Source organism: Branchiostoma belcheri, unplaced genomic scaffold (assembly GCF_001625305.1).
Source record: "Branchiostoma belcheri isolate BF01 breed outbred unplaced genomic scaffold, Haploidv18h27 scaffold37, whole genome shotgun sequence".
NCBI classification, from domain to species: domain Eukaryota; kingdom Metazoa; phylum Chordata; class Leptocardii; order Amphioxiformes; family Branchiostomatidae; genus Branchiostoma; species Branchiostoma belcheri.
Window position 1 is genome coordinate 1,280,140 of NW_017803987.1, and position 22,737 is coordinate 1,302,876.

Genomic DNA, 22,737 nt, shown 5'->3' on the forward strand with positions numbered 1-22,737 from the left:
CATTGATATTTGGGATAAGCCAGCATTACTGGACTTAAATATTCTTCTTTGTTTTGTTTATCTTGTGTGTTTACCTAGGTTACCTGGGAAGGAGGTTCCTAGGTGGAACTTTGTGGACTTTCACCACTCCTTCATGATGGTGTTCCGGGTCCTGTGCGGAGACTGGGTCAAGCCGCTGTACGACTGCATGGCCGTGTCAGGGTACGGTTGCGTCATCATGTACGTGGCCGCACTGGCTGTCGGGAACTTTGTGGTGAGTTTGTATAACGTCACCAAATCTTGTGCACATCTCTGATTGCAATTGGTAAACTGTGCTCTAACAAGTATTTTCCCCTCTTGGGTCACTCAATGCTAACACGAACGCTCCGGAGATAGAATGAAGGGCTAATGCCCCGCCCCGAGGTGTATATAGTGAGATAACCCCTGGTCAGGTGCAATAAACCACCAAGTGAGCGCAGCGAGGTATTATATGTACTGTCTTAAAGTGGTCGGATTCTGATACACTTTTTTCATAATTCACCACTTATGCACGTGAGTTATGATGTTCCGGCGTGATAACCAATGGAAAATGGTGGCTTTTCATTGGTCGACGTCACGGAGCTATATGATAATGAGAGTTAATGCCTCCAATATTTGTTTCAGGTTTTGAACCTGTTTGTCGCGATGCTCTTGAGCTCCTTTGCCTCGGAGGAACTCAGCAGCTTTGAGAACAACACCAACAGCATCCAAGACGGGATGAAGAGACTTAAGGAGATCTTCGGCCTCAACGGTCTCTTCAACAGCTGCAGAAACCCTAAGAAGCAGAAGGACGACAACGTCATAACAGTCGACAGAAAGAATCTGCTAAAGTTCCTGCACGAAAGAACTCACACCAAGTTGTCCCTTGTGTCGGACAAGAGCGAACACAGCGTACAGGACTGTTTTCCCTCAGTCTTCATGAGGCTTCGGTGTTGGAAGAAGTTTAGTATGAGCAAGTTCGGGAGACACTGGGCCAAGTTCAGGTTAAAGACTCTCAAGATCGTCGACAATAACATCTTTGAGGGATTTATCTTAGTCGTCATCCTAGCCAGCAGTATATTACTGGTAAGTGTGTATAATTCTTGTGTAGCTCTATATAGAAGTGTCCTGTTATCAACAGCTTAGTTTCCAACTTGCAAATTGGTAATAGTAATCATAATAATGATAATGATGACTTGTTGATTGGTAATATTATTTCAAATTGTGACTATGATCTACAGGAATCTGTTTTCAGAAATGAAGAATATAGCTTAGATTTTAAAGCATATTGAAAAGTATGTTATTCTTCAGCCTATTTCTTTTGCAGGCATTCGATGACATCTACCTGGAAACAAGGCCGACCCTCCAGAAGGTGTTGGACATCCTGGATATCATCTTTGCTTTTATTTTCCTCGTAGAGATGCTTCTAAAATGGATAGCCTACGGCTTTGTCAAATATTTCACCAATGGCTGGTGTGTTCTTGACTGTGTCGTGGTTGCGGTAGGTCTACCCGTATGTATACCCCAGTTGTCTCGCTTCTTGTACTGGTAAGACTTTTGCTTTCAAATCTTATTTACTCTTCTTTCTGTTGCAAACTCCCTGCCAACTGTGCGTGTTGCCGCCTTTGTCACTTCTGGCCTTGTTTCAGAGGTTTGTTGTGGCTGTGTGTCATGTCAAACTTGATGTAATAAAAATAGACACTTCGCTATAGGGTACGTATGTGTGTTTCTACTATCTATGCCTCCTTCTACACATCTGCAACGCTAGACTTCTTCACCTTTCTTGTCTGTATCTGCTTGTTATACTGTTCTGCCAAGGGATAACGAGATTGTTTACCACGATAAACACATAGAACACTCTTTGACATATCGCAATATGCTAGACACACGCGCATACATATAGCAAAAATACAATTACACCGCTGAGATATTAAACATTCATGTATGTTAATACATCAAAAGTAGATTTGTCTGTTATAATAAAAGTTACATATGCCTTACACACTTCATGCACAATCCAATTGGTTGAATAGCAAAGTTCTTTATTCACAACCATTTGTTTAACTTTTCGATGACGGTCTGTCATCTTCATCAGGGCAATTATGATTGGTTCACTGTGCAATGAAGGCAGCTATTAGGACCGCATTGCCAGCAGTAACAGCTAGCTTCAGTGCACAGTGAACCATGGTAACACCTAGCTGCAATGCACTGTAAACCAGTCATAAAATTGACCTCGTGAAGGTAAGACGCTGTCATCGAAATATTGAACAAGTGGCTGTGAAAAAATTCCCTGTTCAAGCATTCATTGTAAGGATTTTGTACCACTCAAAATAATTCAGAGAAACATGTACAACAATATTCTACTGTTACACGTAGGGATATTTCATGGACACACGACATGGGAAAAGTGCTAGGATATATAATGTTAGTGACGTTTGAAATATACTGTCTGTATTTGATTTTTGCAACAATGTTTTGCTTGAAGGTTTCGTTGTTCAGCATAGCTCTTGAATCTACCACCAAGTCGGCTAACCTGTCGGCAGTGAGGTCTCTGAGAGTCTTCCGGGCACTGCGGCCTCTAAGGGCTATCTCCAGGTGGCAGGGTATGAGGGTGAGCAATCTTTTTTCATTAATGTTCACACATATTCAATAATCCTTACTATCTGTCAAGAAGATGTTGACATCATGTGCGTATGGTATTTTTTTTACAAATCCCACTTCTGACACCATGTAATAAAGCAAACTGATGGTAGGGAGTTCAAATCCCGGATGTTGTCCCTCATAGAAAATGGTAGCAATATCTAGGACGTAATGTCAAGCTGTGGTCTACTGTTCATTGTGTGTTTGTGTGTTTGTTTGTTTGTGTGTGTGTGTGTGTGTGTGTGTGTGTGTGTGTGTGTGTGTGTGAGAGGGAGGGAGTGAGGGAGGGAGTGATATTTCCCACACATCCCACTTCTGACACCATATCTGGCCGTTATGACAGGTGGTGGTGAGCGCCCTCCTGCACGCCGTGCCCGCCATCTTCAACGTCCTGCTGGTCTGCGTGGTCTTCTGGCTCATCTTTGGCATCATGGGCGTCCAGCTCTTCTCCGGGCAGTTCTTCAAGTGCCTGGACCACGAGGGAGAGCGGATCCCTGCCACGCTCATCAACGACAAGACGGCCTGCCTCGGCGGAAACTTCACCTGGATCAACTCCAAGGTCAACTTCGATAACGTGGGAGCGGCCCTATTGGCACTCTTCCAAGTGGTACGTGTCGATATGCCTGCCTACTGCCTAAGTGCTTAGGCCAGTAACTGGCCCCATGCTTCCTCTGTCAGCTGTCTCCAAGCTTAACTTTACGGTCCCTGGCCCTTTTTTTTCGACACATAAGAAATATACATGTAACGTGATATAATTAATCTTTATAGACACAAGTACAGTGACTTTCATGAGGTATTCTAAATACACGGATGAAAAACATTTGGATGAATCAACACGATGAGTAGAACGCACAGTTTACACTAACTACCGATTCTAAGGTCTAAACATTCTTTGAGATCTGAAGAAAATATTTTACATAAATTTTGGTGCACAAACGCAATTAATGCCTCTGTGTTCTTCCTGAAATTTTCTTCGCTGTAAATGCTGTAATATTATACTCGTGACTAAATTAGAAAGCAGACTCATGCCCAGCAGTATTGCCCGTGAATATAGATATTTTTCCATGTTACCAAGGTTTCTATATTTTTACCGTCATATACATATAGGCGCAGTTTCTAAACGGAATGCTCTGTCTATTCCCCAGGCTACTTTTCAAGGCTGGATAGAGATCATGCATGATGCAGTGGACGTCAGAGGGGTCAGTACACATTTGCTCCTTATCTTAATAACTACATTTATCATTTTCCTTTTTCAATAGATATCAACATATATATATCTAAAGAAATCATGTGATATAAGATTGCATCAAACATAAATCAATGTGAAGAATCATAAATCTTCTATATTTTGCCACTTTTAGTATCGATTTTTCATGGCATTTTGTATACAGGTCATAGAAAGGATACAAGTGCCCTTTTTCTATAAAATCACCTTGTTTATAACAACGTCAATATTAATGGTGCAACCTAGCTACATATATCATGTGCCAGTACCTTTTACTGTATAAAATCACCCTGGTCTATAATAACGTCGATATTGATGGTACAAGCTCGCTATATATATCATGTAGCTCAATATGTACTACTTAGAATTCAGGAATTATAATATACATCATGTCGAATTCACGTAAAGCGCGTTCCTGGAATTTCCGGCAGCTTACCTCGCATGTTTTCTGTGATAAGACACTGATCCTCACCTCGCACATGTAAGGAGAGAAGCGGTTTTGCTGAACTAAATGATGAAAATTGTGATGGATGTTGAGCTGGCAGGGAGGGGGTAACTGATGCCGGCTTATCACAAATCGATAGCTGCGCTCTCGTGTGTTTCCGTGCGGAGCTCTTATCGTCTTCTGCAATGCGTCAAACATGGTCGACCTGGGTTCCGGAGGGAGGGGGCATTTTCCATTTTCCCCATTCCCAGGGTGCGTTGCGTCGGAGGGAGGGTGGGAGTAAAAATTCCCAGGTTGCATAGTGCCATGTGCTCTAAATTACTAGTATGTGTTCCAGTGTTGTACGTTTTTACACTATTTTCCCATTCCCAAACACCTTTTCCCATTCCCAGGATGCATTGTGCATGGGAGTAAAATTCCCAGGTTGCATAGCGCCATGTGATCTGAATTATGTGTTTCTGTGGTGTTTTTACATTCGTTAATGACAGAATCTAAAACGATGAAGGTTGCTCCTTTAATATTTTACTTGTATCTCCTTTTCTATTGACAGACGGTATAGCGTTACCACTGTAGCGTTACAAACCACATGTCCCATGTTAAAAAGAACAAAAAAATTCATCTACTGTCAGATCGACCCATAGTAAGTCAATTAATGTTGAGCATATAATGCCCCTACGTCAACAGGATACCTTCCTGCGCTATGCAACCAGGGTTGATTTACCCCCCACCGTCGCAAAGCATCATGGGGATGGGAAAACGTTGAATGGTTTTTGCACTAGTGCGGATGCTTTTCGAGCAAGATCAATGTCGTTGTCAACGATCGTTATCCCAAAGGCTTTATGGGACATATATCATTGCGTACTGATAGTTTGTTAGATAAGATTAGCACAAATTTCATTTGGAATATCTAAAGCGATCGCAACTTATCGGACAACTTCAGCGTTGATATAGTAGTTTACTCTTAACTTGAAGCTGGTGGTATCCATATGGTAGAGGATAAGGCTTGGAGAATAGTATACTAGTATGTCTTCAATACTTCTCATTTTTAAAGTTGGCAGACTATTTTTTTCCAAATGCCAATATAGCACCGTGTACAAGCCATACATGCAAGGTTATAGCTGGGTGTACGTTGCAAGTTATATCTACGTATTTGTCAGTTGTTATATTTTGTTATAAGTTTGAAAAAGCCGTATAATAATACTGAGAAATACACTGTTCTACAACTCATAAAATTTGACTCTCAGAGATTTTCGACTGAATCTCTTAGTTGGTACCGCCCCTCTCTCAACCGAGACGGGGGGCGGTACCGACTTCCGAGGAACTTTGAACCAGTGCAGACGTCACGCGTGTGGAAAAAAAACCACATGTCTACAGTGCTTAGGTCAGGGAGCTGACGAAGAGTGACATATTAAGGCACAACTTCCTTTGAATTCCGTGAAATCCTTTAAGTTTTGAACAGTTTATTTCTCAGTATGTAATTTACCAACTCCGATGAACTTTAATTTCATGCTAAACTGTTTTAATTTTGTTTAATTATGCCCAGGTTGACATGCAGCCGTCACGTGAGGCCAACCCGTACATGTACATCTACTTCGTCGTGTTCGCCATCTTTGGTTCCTTCTTCACTCTCAACCTCTTCATCGGCGCCATCATCGACAACTTTAACTCACTCAAGAGGAAGGTGGGCATTAAAAAAATTACCGCTCTTGGTGGCAAATGTGCAGATGTTGGCACATAGGCACATCAAATCCGTAGTGTTTTAGGCACACCTTTACACAAATTAGCGCAGTAGGGTAATCTGTCTAACCGTCAGTGTAGGAAAGGTAGTGTAAAGTGCCTTTCCCAAGGACACACCATCTGGACATGGTGAGCATCGAACCTGAGACCTATAATTGTTCCGAGTCCATCGCAATTAATGTTGCGCCACCGACGGGTTTTTTTTATTTCAAACAATTAGAATGAAGCATTTTTCCAGCCAGTTACAATATTTTCCGTATCGACATGTACATGTACCTTCTATCGGTACTCAGATGCGGCTGGAAAGAAAAGAAATTGGTCAAATAGACAAATAAGATGCCAGGCGAGTTGGTCCGCTAAGCTAAAAATGTATTATTCTTTCTAGCCACTTCTGAAGCTTGGTAGAGGCTGATATTACTTGTGAACACTCTGTAGCAGTTTATGCGGGCACAGGCCTATATAGGGACAAGCTTGAGACCAAAAATATATTTTAATAACGAAAAATATAATAATATATCGTTATGTTCCCAGTACGAAGGTGAGGGGTACCTGGACATATTCCTGACGTCCAACCAGAAGAAGTACTACAACACGCTGCGGAAACTCAGCGACAAGAAGCCTCAGAAAATCGTCAGTCGTCCAAAGGTATGGCTATTCGCATTGTGGGTTTATTGTTTAAATCTTCGCAGAAGGAAAACATACTGTTTTTGCTCAGTTTCTTCCTATACTTATTCCTATCCGAAGGACGCGCGCCCCTAGTCCCTAGGCAAAAATGCGATGTCACTGACGGAAACAATTGCTTGTTGCATGTAGTAGGACGGTTCTAGCCATTTCATTGCTGGTATCAGAAAATAAAGGAAATCCCCGCATGGCTTGTTTTTTTAGCTGTTCCAGACACCTCAACTTTGAAACGATGCCAAAAATTCGCTTAGAAATTGGAATAAATGTCACAGATTCCCTCATCCAGAATATTTTGCATGTTTTGTAGGTCTATAGTATTTTTAAATGCTTAAAACACTTGTATGTACCTTACTTTCAGATAAGGTGGAGGGCCGCCATCTTTGATTTCGCCCTCAGTAAGGAGATGGAAATAGCGGTGATGGGAGCTATCGGGCTAAACATGGTTGCCATGGCAATAGAACACTACCGGCAGACAGAGGTCATCACGCATGTCCTCTGGGTCATTAACCTCGTCTTCACGGGCCTGTTCACGCTGGAAGCCATCGTCAAGCTGATTGGGATGGGGAACCAGTACTTCCGGTTACCGTGGAACGTTTTTGATTTCTGCATAGTTGTTCTGTCTATTCTAGGCAAGTCATTACCTTCTTATTATGAAAGTTCATCTGTGTTGGTGGTTACAAGTTTAGAGTTAAGTTCTCTTACCTAGAGCTTTCGACCAGTAACTCTGGCCTTCCTCAGTAGACTGACCCAGTGAGGCTTGTCACGTGGCTTCTCTGACGAGTGACGCCAACACTGGGTCAATGGTATTTTGTAGACGATATCGACCCCCGTCGCGGTCAAAAGCTCTAGATGAGAGAACTTTTTTTGTTAGATCAAAAGTTTTAACTCTAAACATCATTACTTTCTTGTATGGAAGGTCATTTTGTGCGTGTGTGTGGTGTGTGTGTGTGTTCTCGTGTGTGTGTCTGTGTTTGTGAATGTGTTTGCTTGTGTGTTAGTACAGTTGGTTAACAGCATGAGTATACATTGTAGAAGACTGTTAACCTGTGCTTAGCCCGGTGGGGCAAAATGTACAATAAAAGCCTTCATTCATTCAATACAGTGATATGTTTATTGGAATTCCTGCCCGAAGGCTAATTGTAAATAACAAAATAACCTCAAAATCTACAAAGCTATATCTAAAACTATGAAGGGTTTGACTTCTCTTTTGTAAACCATGGAAGACGTAATGTCCCAACTTTTCAAAAAATTTGTGGGTTTTAGGTAGTTTAAAGAAGAATATGCTTTTTCTTTGTCAGTTTAGAGAAATTGGGATAAATTTTAGAAGTTTGAATAGACAACTCATTTCGAGCGTTGTTAATAAAGAAATCAATCTTCCAACAGGTTTTCTTCTGGAGGATGTGTTGAAGAGCAGGTTTCTGACGCCGACTCTACTGAGGGTGGTTCGCATATTCCGTATCGGGCGGGTACTGCGGCTTATCCGCGCGGCCAAGGGGATCAGTCGCCTCCTGTTCGCGCTGCTCATCTCCCTCCCGGCGCTCTTCAACATCTGTATCCTCCTCCTCATCGTCATGTTCATCTTCAGCATCATGGGGATGGTCTCCTTCACGCACGTGCATCACGAAGGCATGCTGGACGAGATCGTCAATTTTGAGACGTTCGGGCGGTCCATGATGCTTCTCTTCCGCCTGACGACCTCAGCCGGGTGGAACGACATCCTGGAGCCGCTGATGAAATACTGCGACACCAGCGAACCGACGCACGACGGGCTGTGCAGCGGCACCACCATCCCCGCGCTGTACCTCGTGAGCTACATCATGGTCAGCTCTCTGATCATAAGGAACATGTACATAGCAGTGGGCCTGGAGGGCTTCAACCAGGCTCAGGAGCAAAAACACGTCGGGATCACCGAAGACGACTTTGAGTCCTTCTACATGGTGTGGCAGAGATACGATCCTGATGCCACGCAGTTTATTGATTATACACTATTAACTGACCTCGTGGACGAACTAGACGATCCACTTCGATTGCGTAAACCGAATAATATCAAGCTTCAGACGCTGGACATCCCCCTGGTCAGTGGGGACCGTGTCCACTGTATAGACGTCCTGAAAGAGCTGACCACCTTCACGTACAAGCGCCTGTGGGGAGACGTGGAAAACACGGACGAGTTTGGAGAGATCATGGATCAAATGGAGGACACGTTCAAGAAGTCGTTTCCCACGAGAGTGAACGAGGTCGTGGTGACGACCACGGCACGCAGGGAACGAGAGTTCCGTGCGGCGGTTTTGATACAGAGGGCGTTCAGAAACTATCAGACGGCGAAGTGGGCCGAACTTTTGAAAAGCTTCACGATTCACGAGACGAGTGTATGATACACGGATACCCTTTTTCCTATATGTCTATATCTTTGAAATATGCACGCGTCATGCTCTGTCAGATTGACAGGTAGCGCGTACTGCGCATGCGGGGCACACTGCAGTACTGTGTCGTCCTTTGCGCAATGCACCATGGGAACATCGGTGCGATACCCTTTTCAAAATGGCGGGTCTTCAGGGTGAGACCAAGCGCATGATCACTCGGGGGCGGCAGCTTTGCAATCATACTAACCTTCAATTGCAAAACCATAATGCTCTCACCCAGAAAAGAAGCACTTTCCGCAGCTGAAAGCAAACAAACGAAACACCAACATTTCTTCCCAATAGTCCTGCGAAAACATTTTGAAAAAATTGTTAACGCTACGTACTATGTGTACGAAATCCGTCTGCTTTGACTATTGTATTTGATTTCTTCTAAATATACTACCCTCAGATATTCACTATTTAGCAGTTTGCATTTTGTACTTCTTCACAATGAATGAAAAGGCTTCTGTAGTACACTATACAATGTCTCCACATGTTTTGGAATATTCACGTAATTTTGAGGTGAAAACTATTTCCCTTAACTTTTGATCTAATTACTATTCATTTTGTATCTAAGCCAATACAAAGTATGATTATTATTTTATAAGCCCTGAATCAGACATTGACGATGCTCTATTTATAATTGGCTTCCTTTGCTCTTTACATTAAAAAATAATGATTATTGATGAAGAGAACTTACTATCATAATATTATAGTAAAAGTTTGTTGTCTGTGTCGAGCTAGCACCGAAGTGAAAGCGTGCCTTTGTCTTATATCTTAACCACGGTGTACTACTTGTAGATTTGTATTTATGCAAAACGTAATAGGTATACTAACTAAAGAATCCGGGAATTTTGAAAGAAAAAGGAAAAAAAGTAGGCTAAAGTTTAACAACAAATCCACACAAATTCCATGAATTGCTGAACCGGCACACGGTGACGTCATTGATTCAATAACTGGCCCAAAGAAAGAAAACGTGATATAGTATGTCTTTTCCTGACGTCACAAATGCCATGTTATTTAACTAAATCATGATCTATGATATGTATATTCCGTCTTGCGTGACTGAAATCCAAAATACACCAAATAACCGAGCAACGTCCAGGTTTAAACACCCAATATGGCGGACAGTATTTATGTCCAAAATACAGCACAAAACCGGGCAACGTCCAGGTTTAAACACACAATATGGCGGACAGTATTCACGTCCAAAATACAGCACATAACTGGGCAACTTCCAGGTTTAAACACACAATATGGCGGACAGTATCAACGTTAAAAATACAGCACACAACCCAGTTAACTGCCAGGTTTAAACACATAATATGGTGGACAGTATTTACGTCCAAAATACAGCACATAACCGGGCAACGTCCAGGTTTAAACACCCAATATGGCGGACAGTATTTACGTCATAGTAACCTAAGGGCAAACAGAAAGTTTTCACCATTGAAACTGTGGCTGGATTACTACATTGTAATTTGATCGCCACTGGAAAGTCCACAAACAAAAGAATAGTAGTTTCTATAGGAAATGAGTGATAAACGTGATATTTGTGGAGTATACAGTTCAGGTCGACCAAAGTTATCTGTTTGGTAGATACAAAATTTATACAGTTATTCAGAAGTTCGGCGACGGATTCGAATCAGGCCGAATATTTTCCATCAAAAAATGAACATATGACGTATTATTGCTGTGTCCTTTGTTGAGTGATTATGTAGCTAATTATGAAACGATATCTAACACATAAAGGTGACATTAATTCCTAACTTAAGCAGAAATGCATACTATGTTTATTGCTGTGCTTACAATAATGTATATATGAGAGTACCGTGCAAAATTTTACTGTTGGGATACTGTTGTTCTGTTGTTATCAAATTTCCATCCGACAAAGTGACATCTATGCATATAGGACAACTCTTCACCAAACAAAATTGAATCATATCTTTATGTTCTTGAACTCAACTGTCTATTGTAATCAAAATAACTAGTAACGGATATGTTCTATATTGGTGGCCCGATTACATACCCCCCTCCTCCGTCAAAGCGTAAACATGCAAATAGCATGCTGCCTCTCCCTTATTGGTCGAACGGCTAATATTCATCCTCTCATTGGTCGAACTGCTGATTGTGATTGACAGTCACGAGCCGTACGTTGCGTAAGAATGGGTAGTAGTATCGGCTGACCAGGACAACATAGCATGTGTAGTTTTGATTGTAGAAAAGTTAGCCCAACTGTATGCTAAAATTTGTTATAAACAGAAGTTGCCAGTATTATTTCCTTGCCTTGTCTCATTTCATGTGGAATCAATAATTATCTGTTAGATTTTGCCTTTTGCATTCAACAAATTCATTCGTAGAAAGCAACAAAGGGAATTGTTCCGTAGACCTTTAATCTTTAAGTAATAGATGGTCATAAACGACTGTAGATGTCTTCAAACTGTTTCAAATATGTTGGCATTTTGTAAGTTTGAACCGGACCACAAAAGATGCAGCATATGCCAGTAATTTTATTATCTTGCATTAAGGGGGAATTGAGTAACATTTTGCACCAAAAATTGAAATATTTCAATTGAAGAAAAAAGCATTGTGACGAGATACTTAAGTTATTAAAATGTGTTGCATGATACGCATCATACGAGTATACTTAATTTGTTTTTGTTTTAAATTCCCTTATTGTTTAATAGTTGTAGGCATTTTGAATCCAAAGGTTGCAAATACGGCCATCTGTTAGATATACAACATAGCAGTAGTATTTACTTTACTTATAAGTATTTTCCCACCTCCATATTTAGCTTAGAGGTAAAAGACCATCTTATGATCTAAGTGTACATCCTTTTGTGACTGCCAAGAAGTCGTTTGCCTCCACTTGAGCTAAAAAAATGTATCATATTTACCGAAGGAAAACATATTGTTTTTGCTGTGTTTCCTCTTCTTCCGTTTCAAACACAAAAGTTCAATGAACCAGACGCCTGTCACCATGGTAACTGTTGTTGGGTTACATCATGTTGCAATCTTATAGCAGGAGGGATTTAGACTTCTGTCATCATATATAATACTAATGAGTTAGAGTCAACAGAGCAGACCATTTGCGAAGGTAAACATTATGCATTTGCTTTACAAACGTTACCTTTCTAGTTGGACACGTTATTTATCAAGGTCATTAATAAACTAATCATTTAAAAAAAGTTGTACATGTTACAAAACCGACCGTTGTGTATTCAGCCTGTTGAAGACGTAATAACTTGTGGTATAAATGTACAAACTTTTAGCAACAGGACGGATGTATAAAGATCATAACTGGTGTACAATATGTGCATAAGAATCAACGACTTTTGTAACCCGCGATATTTCAATAAAGTATATGTTCCTCCCATTATGTACTAGTCTTTTTTCGAAGTAGGTTCAAAAGATATTTTCAGGCATTTGATCAATTGCTTCTGTCGCGTATCCGTAAAGACTCGTCTGAATAAGGTCACGTGTCTGTTACCGTAACTCTCGCGAGATTACGTTTTGGAGAGATTGGTAATTAATTATCCTGATGAAGGCGACATCAGTCTTTGAAAATTTGATCTATGTGTAATCCTTGTGTTGAAATAAAGTTCAACATTTTACTATATGATCACTACCAACATGAAATTTCATAATAAATGGACAGAAACTTTGGGCTATGGCTGAGCAAAATCCACCCCTCTCCATTTGACTTGTTAGATTTTACCCCAAATATTATTCGTAGTTCTAAGTATCACGAGAAAACAAAAAGAAACAAATGATTCGACTGTGGTTGTAGGAATGCTTTTCTACTTCATTCAACAACAAGTATAACATGATTACTTACATTTTAGAATACGTCTTAGCAGAAAAGACGTGACTATGCAACAATGTTTGACTTACTAGAATTCGTCAACGAGAACTTATGAGTATAATCTATAAAACGACGTTAGTGCATTGATTGTCTTAAAAGTATAAATTTCCATATCAAAACACATTAGCTTTAGCAGCATTATACGATATTTAATAGTAGTAAGTAAGGAGTAAAAATGTTGCAACAAATGTTTCCTGCAGTGCGTTCTCGTCCTGGTAGGTGGGGCGCCTAAAGTGTTGCACGAGGTGCAAGGGACCTCCTGCCTAGCTGTACAAGTTCATTTAGACATCACATACCTTCAAGGCACGTTCGATGTGTGGCTTAGCTAATCTCCTACTGATCTTCGACACAACAAAGCTACTCTACGATAAAAACTGTCAATGTTTTAACATTTAAACCACGGCTTTCTAACTGTCTAAAACATCAAACGCCAGAAGGCCTTAGCGTCATTTTGGGACGATGCAACAATAAATACTAAAGAACGTACATATCTTACAATCCACATGCAACATGAAGGCAAAATGAAACTTAGCACAGAAGGCGCACTGTCTAAAAACTATCACACATTATACATGTACTTGAACCGGATCTTCGGTGTTATTTTGCTAGCTTCAGTGTGGAAGTTTTAGTAATGTCCAGATGCTGTTTCTGCGCTGGCGGTGCTTGTTGGCATGTACCCCCCGTTGTACTGGGCCTGGTGGTATGACCCGTTATAATGCGCATGTGCAAACTTCTCACTGTCTACGAACTGCGCGTGCGCGGACGCCTGATACCCCTGGTTACCGTAATAGCCGTACTGCATGCTATTTCTATCGTAATAGTGTCCGTAGTCTTCTGGGTTTGCCGAGTAGTAGCCGTTGTAGCGATGGTACTGCATGTGCTCCGGCGGTTGAGCGAACGATGACGTGGCGTCTCCTGATTGGTCGTTGTAGACGTCGTAGTTGTTCCCGGATGTTTCGTCGTAGTTTGGCGGGAGTTCTTCCGTCCTGAGCCGTTTTGCCGCCGTGTCGCGATCGTCGTCATCCCCAGACGGACGGGTTTTGCTGGGGCTTCTCCACTCGGGCCTTGCCTCCTCTCCGGGTGACTGGCCGTTCTGTGCCATGCTGCTGTTTTCCGACATCTGCCCGTTTTGCGGTAGACCCCCGTTTTGCGGCGGCATCCCCCTGTTGTGCATGGCCATGGAGTAGTGCGGCTGACCGCTGGCGATTGTGTACGGAGCTGTTGTTGTCAGGAGTAGATTTGAGTTGTTCACTCTGGCTGGAGACACCTGCTTCTCCGGTGTGGCGTTTGTCTGTCCGTTTTGAGTGGACCCAGGCACGTCTGAAGCGGTGTCTTTCGACCCCAAGTCTTTCGTCTGCATCTCCGGGCTGTCCGGCGAGGAACTACTTTCTCCCGACGAGTGAGACCGCATGTCGTACGGCGGAGGGATACCGCGGCTGTGCGTAGGGATTGGCGGGCCTACGGGGTAGATGGGCGGCATGAGGGGGAGGGGGGCACCCAAGGAAGGGTGCATTCCCGGCTCTATACTTGCAGGTCTGCCGTCATAACCATTTGGCCGGATGTTTGTGGGCCTGTTTGGGCAAAAACGAGGGCAGAAATTGTAACGCCACGCTTTTTAATAGGGCAAGAAATATCTAAGTATGATTCTACAGGGGTTAGTTTTACATTACATTTTAAAATGTTACAATCGTCTGAGCTTATATATATATGTATATTGCACATACAGTACCATCTACTAGTATATAGCGTCCTGTATATGTACGATTTGGTTGTATTTCTCGTGCAACGCATCACACCGCAGCGAAACGCAACAAATGCACAAGTAAATACGCCACCGCAGGGCAAAAAAAAAGTCAAGGGTCTGTGACCTGATTACAACATCAAATAAGTTGAAAATATTATGTAAAAAGTGCCAGCAGGACAAGGGGTAATAGACATGTACTCACCCATCGTAGTTGTCCCTGAATCCTTTTGCGAAAGGGTTGTAGTCTATCTTCAGTTGGGTGATCTGACAGAAATGGTAAGAAAGGGGTAATTTATAAACATAAGTAAAATGCCATCTTCGTTGTGTTGGGAAACTAAAACTTGGGAAAGCCTTATGCACCCAGGTAGGCTTATAGCGCAATGTGTAAAGCAACATGTTTATAAAATAGTGAGAATCTTACATAATATCGCGTTAAAACAAAAAGGACAGTACTCACATCGGTGTTCTGATAGGCGGTAACTGCGATGAACTGCGTCTCGGGGAAGCTGTGGGACTGTAGAACGCGCTCGCCGCCGCCGCCTCTGTTGGTCACCTCGATGATGTGCAGGCGGGGTTGGTACTTGTGCATGGAGTTCAGCACCACCTAGCGAAACGCAACGGAATAGCACTTTAGATGATTTGCATGTATGCACCTAGCAAAATACGACGGAATTACACCCTATAGAATTTGCATTTTCCTGGGCAATCGATCAAGTTATAAATGACCTTATATTACCAAATTACCAGACGTCTGTCACCACGGTAACTAGTGTTGGGTCACACCATGTCATCATATATGAATGTGAACGAGTAAGAATTAACCGTGAGAAAAGACCATATGCGAAGGTAAACATTATGCATTTGCTTGGCAAATGTTACCTTTCTAGTTTGTCTTTTACTTCATACTTCAAGTAATGACAAATTTCGTAGGAGACCATTTATTAAGGTACAAGCTAACTTACATGTCCGTTGTCGGCGCCTTTGTTGTTGGTGAGTTTGAGTTTGCTGAAGACCACTTCTTGTTTCATCCAGTGTGCTCCGCTGTTAGGAGACTCGGGATGGACGTAAACCCGGCTTCCTGAAATACAGAAAAAAATAATCAGCTTTTCATTGCAGAAGAGGACAACAGCTCACTTATTTTGTAGTACAATGTTAGACTTTATTTCAACGCAAAGTGCACACAGAGATCAATTTTTTAACAACCAAATGTCGCCTTTATGGGGATAAAGTAATGACCAAACACTTCCGAACGTAATCTCGCGAGAGTTACGACTACAGACACGTGACCCTATTCACGCGAGACTTTACGGATACGTGACGTCAGCAATTGGTAAACTTCATGGCAGCACGTCGGCAGAATGTAGTACTCACTACTGCGTCTGTGCGAAGCCCCCATTTTTCACGGTTTTCGTTGAATTTTTGCTCATTTGTTGAGTTGACTGGGCTTGTACAGTCGGGTAAGTCCAATTGCTTGTGCTGGCAATTGCAGTTCAAACTTGTTTCATAAAAAAACAGTCACACTGTACCTTGTGGGTTGGTGTCAGCCCGGCCACACGGCACCCATTTCCCGTTCTGGAACTTCCAGTGATTGACGTCTGCCAGCACCATGTCCACAAACACGTTGTACTGCGCATGCGGGTCCAGACCGGATATCGCAAACTGTAGTACCGGAAACATTCGCCTGGGGGCAGAGAAATACTTTGTCATGAAATTTCATCTGTGTTGGCAGTAATCATAGTGAAATGTTGAACTTTATGCCAACATAAGGGTTACTGCCAACTATTACTGTAACAACATCCATTTCTTACTGGAACAACTTTGAAAAAGAAGTTTTCAATAATTGTTCAAATGGTTGTGATTCAGTGGGAACATCACATATACACAGCCAGCATCACATATAAAAGGAATGAAGTACTGGTACATCACTGCATCAAAATAAAAGACAAAACAGTAAATCAGGGCCTTGTCTTGCCTCCTCTCTTTATATGTATTTATCTGCCATCAACGTTCTGGCATGTCAACAGGCATCCGTTTGCCCATTTTCGGCATGTTGAGTACAGTTGACCGCTGTCATTGGGAAACAATTTTTTTTCCAAAACCATGCGAAAATTTACGCGCGCGCTGATGTCATCCATAAAACTTTCTTTCTTTGGCCTTATTTGGGCATCTCTAAACGACAGGATGTACTCCGCATGACGCCCGTACTGTTGACACTGCGCGACAATACCGAGTATTCTCCAATTGACCGTGACTCACATGCACGTTTGGCGCGCTCACAGATATGCAAATCGCGGCTTTGTTCGCGACCAATCGCTAGCAGGCAAAGAACAAAGAACCGATCCCATCAATTAACCGTTTCGGTCTCACAGACGATTTTAGCTGCCGTTTGTTAATTGAAAGCTGACATGTTTGGTGCCCTGAACTTTGATTAAAAATCCAACTGTCTGATTTTTTCAATTTTTGTGGCCGACTCTATTTATTTTCTTTCGTGGTGGGGTCTAAGTGATCTGTCCTGAAAATTACTTACATTTAGGTTAGGTGCAAAGCTTTCACAGTTTCAGAGATTTTTTTGCCCCTAAGTTGGTATTGAAACCCAGAAGATATTACTAGTATCATTTTTTGTCTTTTTTGGTCATAGAGGACAGAATTTTTAAACTCGAGCTCAACAAATGCATTGTTTCTATAACTCAGAAATACAAAGCTTTCTGTTGAAAATAGATGATGTGTGTTGTTCAAAATGGACTGGTTTTGCATTTTTTTGATGTAAAAATGACGAATAAAATCTATCCATCTAGTTAGACCCCCTCAAATATAGTATTGGGTCCATTTTTTTCTATCTACCTTGGTAATTTATGTAAGCACGTAGATTCTTGACCCTCCTTGATGGAAGCAAACTTTGTCACAAATTTGTACAGTTTAGACAGTCTCAAAATTCCGTTTTTGTGAAAAAATAATAATATTCAATATATAGTATTCAAATCTCAGCTTCCTATCATGGATAAGAAGTACATATCATAGTTTCAACTTTGGGAAGGCATCACTTCAACAATTTTACAGACACAAAAAGCTATGACGTACAATCGATGGTCAGTCGTAATCAGTTCCAAAAATAACATATGCATATTCATGAGATGACGTGCTCACAGACATGATTCCAAGAAACACACACCTAACTCTCCCGTCGCGATCTGTGCATTACGAAAGCAAGAAAAACATACCAAAAGAAAACACCAGGACTTCCAAATACAACTAATTCCACTTTCTTAATCATTATTAAAACAACGTCTGAAAGGTAATCAAGACTGTCTAAATTGAACATGGCCGAAAATTTAACCTCCTTCGTTGCTCATCACAGATTTGTAACAAGTGACTGTTTCAAGTTTTAGACCAAAATGTATGGATTTTTAAAAGGCCTTAACGTTATATTTGAATACGTTGCATAACTTGCGTTACAATTATCTCAAGATGTCTACAAGGCAAGCAGACATCTTGTAGTTCTAGACGCGATGGTAATACACATCTGAGTTTTAAATTCCAGTGTACAACTTTGTCTGTGCAGTAACAGTTCTTTAGACAAATAATACAACTGCAATGGCGAAAACTCAGATGTGCATTTATACCGCATTTCGGGCTACCTGTTTTATAAGTTCGGCACATTTTGGGCCATATGTATGAATAAGGAGAAATGGGCCTTCCTTGGTACTTTTTGTGAGAAGTGTTATACCAGAAGATTGCTTGTACCAAGAAACATAATTTGCGAATATTTTTTTTATTTGGCCGCTATTCTCTTTATAGTAGTTAAAATAGTTGGAAATTTGAGAGCATAATATGTATATGTACTCTCTAAGCAGAGTTTTGTTTTTAATATTATTACTCTGTAAGCAGAGGTTTGGGTTCATACCATACTGCCATATCATCATAATTATTATAATCATGATGATATGGCAGTATGGTATGAAACCTCTGCTTAGAGAGTAATATTATTACTCTCTAAGCAGAGGTTTGGGTTTATACCATACTGTGTTTATACCATTTTTGTGGCATACCATACTGCCATATAATCATAATTATAATAATTATGGTGATACGGCAGTATGGTATGAAACCTCTGCTTAAAGAGTAATATTATTACTCTCTAAGCAGAGGTTTGGGTTTATACCATACTGCCATATCATCATAATTATTATAATTATGATGATATGGCAGTATGGTATGCCACAAAAATGTGAAGATAAAGCGCTTACTAGTATACGAGGCCATTGCTAATTGAGGATTACTCTAGAATCAGGTGTCTAAAACAGATGAAAGTTTCATTGTCTGTTTGACACCTTTTGGCCCCGGTCTGAAAAACAAGCCAGGAAGTCGCGAACGCTTCTGTAACGAAACCTGCTAAAACTCAATACGAAGATAAACATTGCTGGTGTTATAAACCGTTTGTTTGGGATATCATTTTAACGAGGTGCGATTTCTTTGAGTTTGGAACTGAAACGTTTTAGCGCGAAGCTCGCTGCGAATAGACTTTTATAACATTGGTAGTGCGACAGCAAGACAACTAAAAAATAAACTATGCACAAGACTCGCGCAGAAGTACAAAGGGTTTTAACTTACGAAAATGTTCATAGCATGGACAATAAAAATAACTCGTCAAAATTGTACTGATAGTGACAAAGTACTAACATCGTCCCATCTGGGAAAGCAAAAAAATGGAGTCTAGTAAACATGTATAGGCAAATTCCTAAAAAGGAGAAAACGTTTGGTAACAACGTGTTACGTCTTTGATGGAACAGAAAATATACCTGATTTTATAGTTGTAAAAATGTTTTCCTTACCTGCCCTGTTTGGTGATGATCATTTCCGTCTCATGTTGGTGAAACTTGACCCAGAGATCCCGATTGGTGAGAAAGACGCTGAGTTTGGCGGGGGGAGGGGGAGGGCCCGGGGGGTAACCGTACATCGACCCGCCGCCCGGGTAGGGGTAGTTCCCGTTGTAACCCTGCGGGTACTGTCCGTTAGGGGCCTGGGGAGGACCCGAGTCGGTAATCGGGGCGAAGTAACCCGGCGGCTGTTGCCCGTACATCTGCGGTTGTTCGTATCCGTTTGGGTAGGGGTGAGGGGAGGGCGTCATGCTTGTGATGGAGTACGCGTTCTCGGGGTTAGCGCCTGGGTAGGGTCCTAGAGGATAGTCGGGAGGGACCTGCGAGTTGTACCGAGAGAGTTCCGCGTCCACCCCGTCGCCTGGGGAAGAGCGGGAGCTGTTGCTATCCGGCGGGGTGTAGCCTCCTGTCATGCCGTATGGCAGGCCGAGGCCGCTCGGCTGGAAGGTGTCGGCGTTACCGGGGCTGTCGTCGTCGCCTGCGTCCATCCTGGTCGGCCCTGTAGCAGGCCCTCCCCCGTCCAGACTCGTGTCTGTTCCGTAGGTATGAAATCCCGGTTCACCTGGTGCACAGCTTTGCTGCATCGCTCAAATTGTTCACGTACGAAAAATAAAAACTACACTCTAAAACTCCTACTTCTAGAATAAGAGCTCCAAAACGTACTTGTCTACCGACGACCTGCGTCCTATGTATAAAAACTGCCCAACTGACAGCAAAGTTCGAGGGACTGTTGGAGCGACATTGGCCGATTGATTGCCACATAAACTCCCTGGCTTGGGTCTTGGACAGACGTCATATACATCACAATAGAACTGGTCATGCCGCTTTCTGATTGGTCCCTTGGTAATTAGTTTGAAAATTCATGAGTTCCCAAATACTTCCATTTCCGCCAACGAGAAATACTACGATGTTCAAGAATTTTTGAGAAATATCTTCATTTAACTATCGTGATTTTGACATTTCTTTCTTTTATGTGAAACTTGGAAAACTTTTATGTGAAACTTAAAAATCACATTTTGTCCTTGCAATGGAGTCCTCTGTTTTAGTTGTGAAAACATGGGTGTTTGTTTTTGACCAGTTCGCACCTTGTAATAAAATTTCTTATACAAACTCTAGAATCAACACAAAGAAAAGTTCCGATGAGCAAGAAAAGACGAAGTCCACTACCACTTTACGATTAACCAAATATTAACTGGAATCCTGCGTTATTTTTCTCCTTTAATTTTAGCTCAGAGCTATTAGTACTACAAATTTACCACAGATCCAAGAACAGATAAAAACAGCGGAGTTTGTCTGATTTGCATCTAGCATCAACAACGGGACGTGAAAAGACGATCGCACGGGGGCGCCCGGAGGAAATTTGCATATTCATGAGCCCGCCGCCATTTTGTCCCCCTCGCTCACAATGCACCAATTACTACGCACTTGTTTGTTGCCTTTGTACTTATAAAACCCTGCCAGATGTTTTTATTTCAATCAAATTGTTACCAGACTGTTTAAATTCGCCCGTGAACTGTTTTTATTCCGTTTTTTTCAAAGAGTCTGCCCGCCAAGATATCTTTTTGCGAGTGGTAGAAATCTATTTGTTTCGCACGATTTAGCATAAACAATGGTGGACTAATGGTTAGGGTGGAGCAGTTCAAATGGCGGAAAACAATCTGGAATTTTCTTTCATATTTATACTCTGATGTACAAGAGATCGATCGTGATAAGATTAATTTGCTGTTTACACACAAACCGAGCCGTGTGTTACTATTGCAGTAACTACGATTGTACAAAATGACTAATAAACTAGTAGATGTATAGTATGTACTAACCTACATTTGCAAGTTAGTAGTAAAGACACCTAATACCAGCTAAAAAAGAACAAGAAATAATCTCGGTCATACCTTCAAGTACCAGAATTAGCAACCAAGGATTGAGGTGTTCAAAAACTCATTCTTCCGTAGAAACTATCACAGAGTGGCACTCGCTGTCACCAAGTACAGTAGGGGCATGCATCGTCATTTCAATAGATAGCTTTAAACAATGTTTAAAGTCATCGATGTTCAGAGGTTAGGTGTAACAAGCCGCGCCGCGTGCCTGCGAAGCTGGTGTGTTACGTGGTTATATATCGGCAGAGATACGTGGGTCCATTGATTTGAAAATGCTCTCTAAGATTTTCAATTAAAAAAAAACGGTTTGCATCTGAATATGATATGAACAAACGTTGATACGATGTGTTTTAATATGAAGTTTGGTACTTTCCCGGCATGCCAGTCGGTCACTCACATGTCATTGCCCAAAGGTGAATGACCTTTTTTTTTTTATTCCAACATGTAATCACCAGACGTGGTGACGACACACTCAAGTTTTTCAACTTATATTAATGCCACCACCAACACAGGGGACAAATACGTGACAGGACAATACTCATTTACACCTGAGCTGAGTGAGGAAAGTCGTGTAAAGTGCCTTTCCCAAGGGCACAAGATCGGTGGCATGTCAGGACTCGAACCCGGGACTCTTAAGTTCCGAGTCGCGCACTCTGCCACTACGCCCCCACGCACTACGCCACACGACCCCACAATGACCTTACGGTAGCAGAACACAGTACTTATCCGCGATGTTTTGGGGCCATTAAGGTGATGTTTACGGAGGAATTATCTGATTATAGCTTTTATTCCTGTCTCCATATACTGGAGGTATAAGGCAATACTTGGATGGGAGGGGCAACGGAAATTGCTAAGAACTTATCAGGGAAAGGAGTCTTATTTATTTATTTGACTTTCCAATGCAACATGAAGTAGCATGGAGGAGAGACAAAACAGGTGCATATATGCACCTCTGCCAGTTGTCTCTCCACATACAAAATACATTATAAAACAGTAATAATACAAAATAGACAATTTAAGTGACAACATACAATAACATATTTAAGATATATGATAATATAGTGACAACTATAGGGCAGTTATCGCGGCCTTGTGGCCATACAGGTCGTACATCTGCAAAAAGATATCCAGCTGCATGCAGCATCGGTGTCATAGACCGCATTAAACCTGTTATGTAAATGTAACATCAATTGTCTTTTGAAGGTATTTAAGTGTTGTGGCTGAGAGACATTTAAACCCAAAGTTCTCAGACT

At 41.6% G+C, this 22,737-nt stretch overlaps 2 protein-coding genes across 7 annotated transcripts in view; one reads left to right on the top strand and one right to left on the bottom strand.

The window, feature by feature from the left end:
- LOC109476290 (sodium channel protein 1 brain-like) overlaps window positions 1–9,599 on the top strand; it is a 123,826-nt gene extending 114,227 nt beyond the window's left edge. For 3 of the 6 annotated variants that reach the window (XM_019777198.1, XM_019777197.1, XM_019777201.1), the window contains 10 exons: window positions 79–253; window positions 643–1,083; window positions 1,325–1,510; window positions 2,483–2,608; window positions 2,981–3,244; window positions 3,783–3,836; window positions 5,851–5,988; window positions 6,576–6,689; window positions 7,084–7,354; window positions 8,109–9,599. In XM_019777198.1, coding sequence (XP_019632757.1) covers window positions 79–253; window positions 643–1,083; window positions 1,325–1,510; window positions 2,483–2,608; window positions 2,981–3,244; window positions 3,783–3,836; window positions 5,851–5,988; window positions 6,576–6,689; window positions 7,084–7,354; window positions 8,109–9,100 — 2,761 coding nt within the window. In that variant the 3' untranslated portion in view covers window positions 9,101–9,599. The remainder of the gene's footprint in view (window positions 1–78; window positions 254–642; window positions 1,084–1,324; window positions 1,511–2,482; window positions 2,609–2,980; window positions 3,245–3,782; window positions 3,837–5,850; window positions 5,989–6,575; window positions 6,690–7,083; window positions 7,355–8,108) is intronic. The other 3 variants (XM_019777199.1, XM_019777202.1, XM_019777200.1) reach the window with 2 other exon arrangements.
- A 3,307-nt stretch (window positions 9,600–12,906) lies between these two features.
- LOC109476306 (brachyury protein-like) lies at window positions 12,907–20,418 on the bottom strand. The gene is made up of 6 exons (XM_019777219.1): window positions 19,566–20,418; window positions 16,263–16,417; window positions 15,699–15,814; window positions 15,194–15,340; window positions 14,939–15,000; window positions 12,907–14,563 (listed from the first exon to the last, which is right to left on the bottom strand). Exons 1-6 carry the CDS (start codon window positions 20,192–20,194, stop codon window positions 13,618–13,620), a joined length of 2,055 nt encoding a protein of 684 aa, XP_019632778.1. The 5' UTR covers window positions 20,195–20,418; the 3' UTR covers window positions 12,907–13,617.
- Between the last annotated feature and the right edge of the window lie 2,319 nt (window positions 20,419–22,737).

What these genes read in the sequence shown, in the direction of transcription:
- LOC109476306 (XM_019777219.1), bottom strand. Translation starts at nt 20,194, where the DNA reads ATGCAGCAAAGCTGTGCACCAGGTGAACCGGGATTTCATACCTACGGA. An exon ending in ATCATCACCAAACAGGGCAG is followed by an intron (nt 16,418 to 19,565) that starts GTAAGGAAAACA and finishes CTCTGCCCCCAG; the next exon opens with GCGAATGTTTCCGGTACTAC. An exon ending in CCGCCTATCAGAACACCGAT is followed by an intron (nt 15,001 to 15,193) that starts GTGAGTACTGTC and finishes CATTTCTGTCAG; the next exon opens with ATCACCCAACTGAAGATAGA.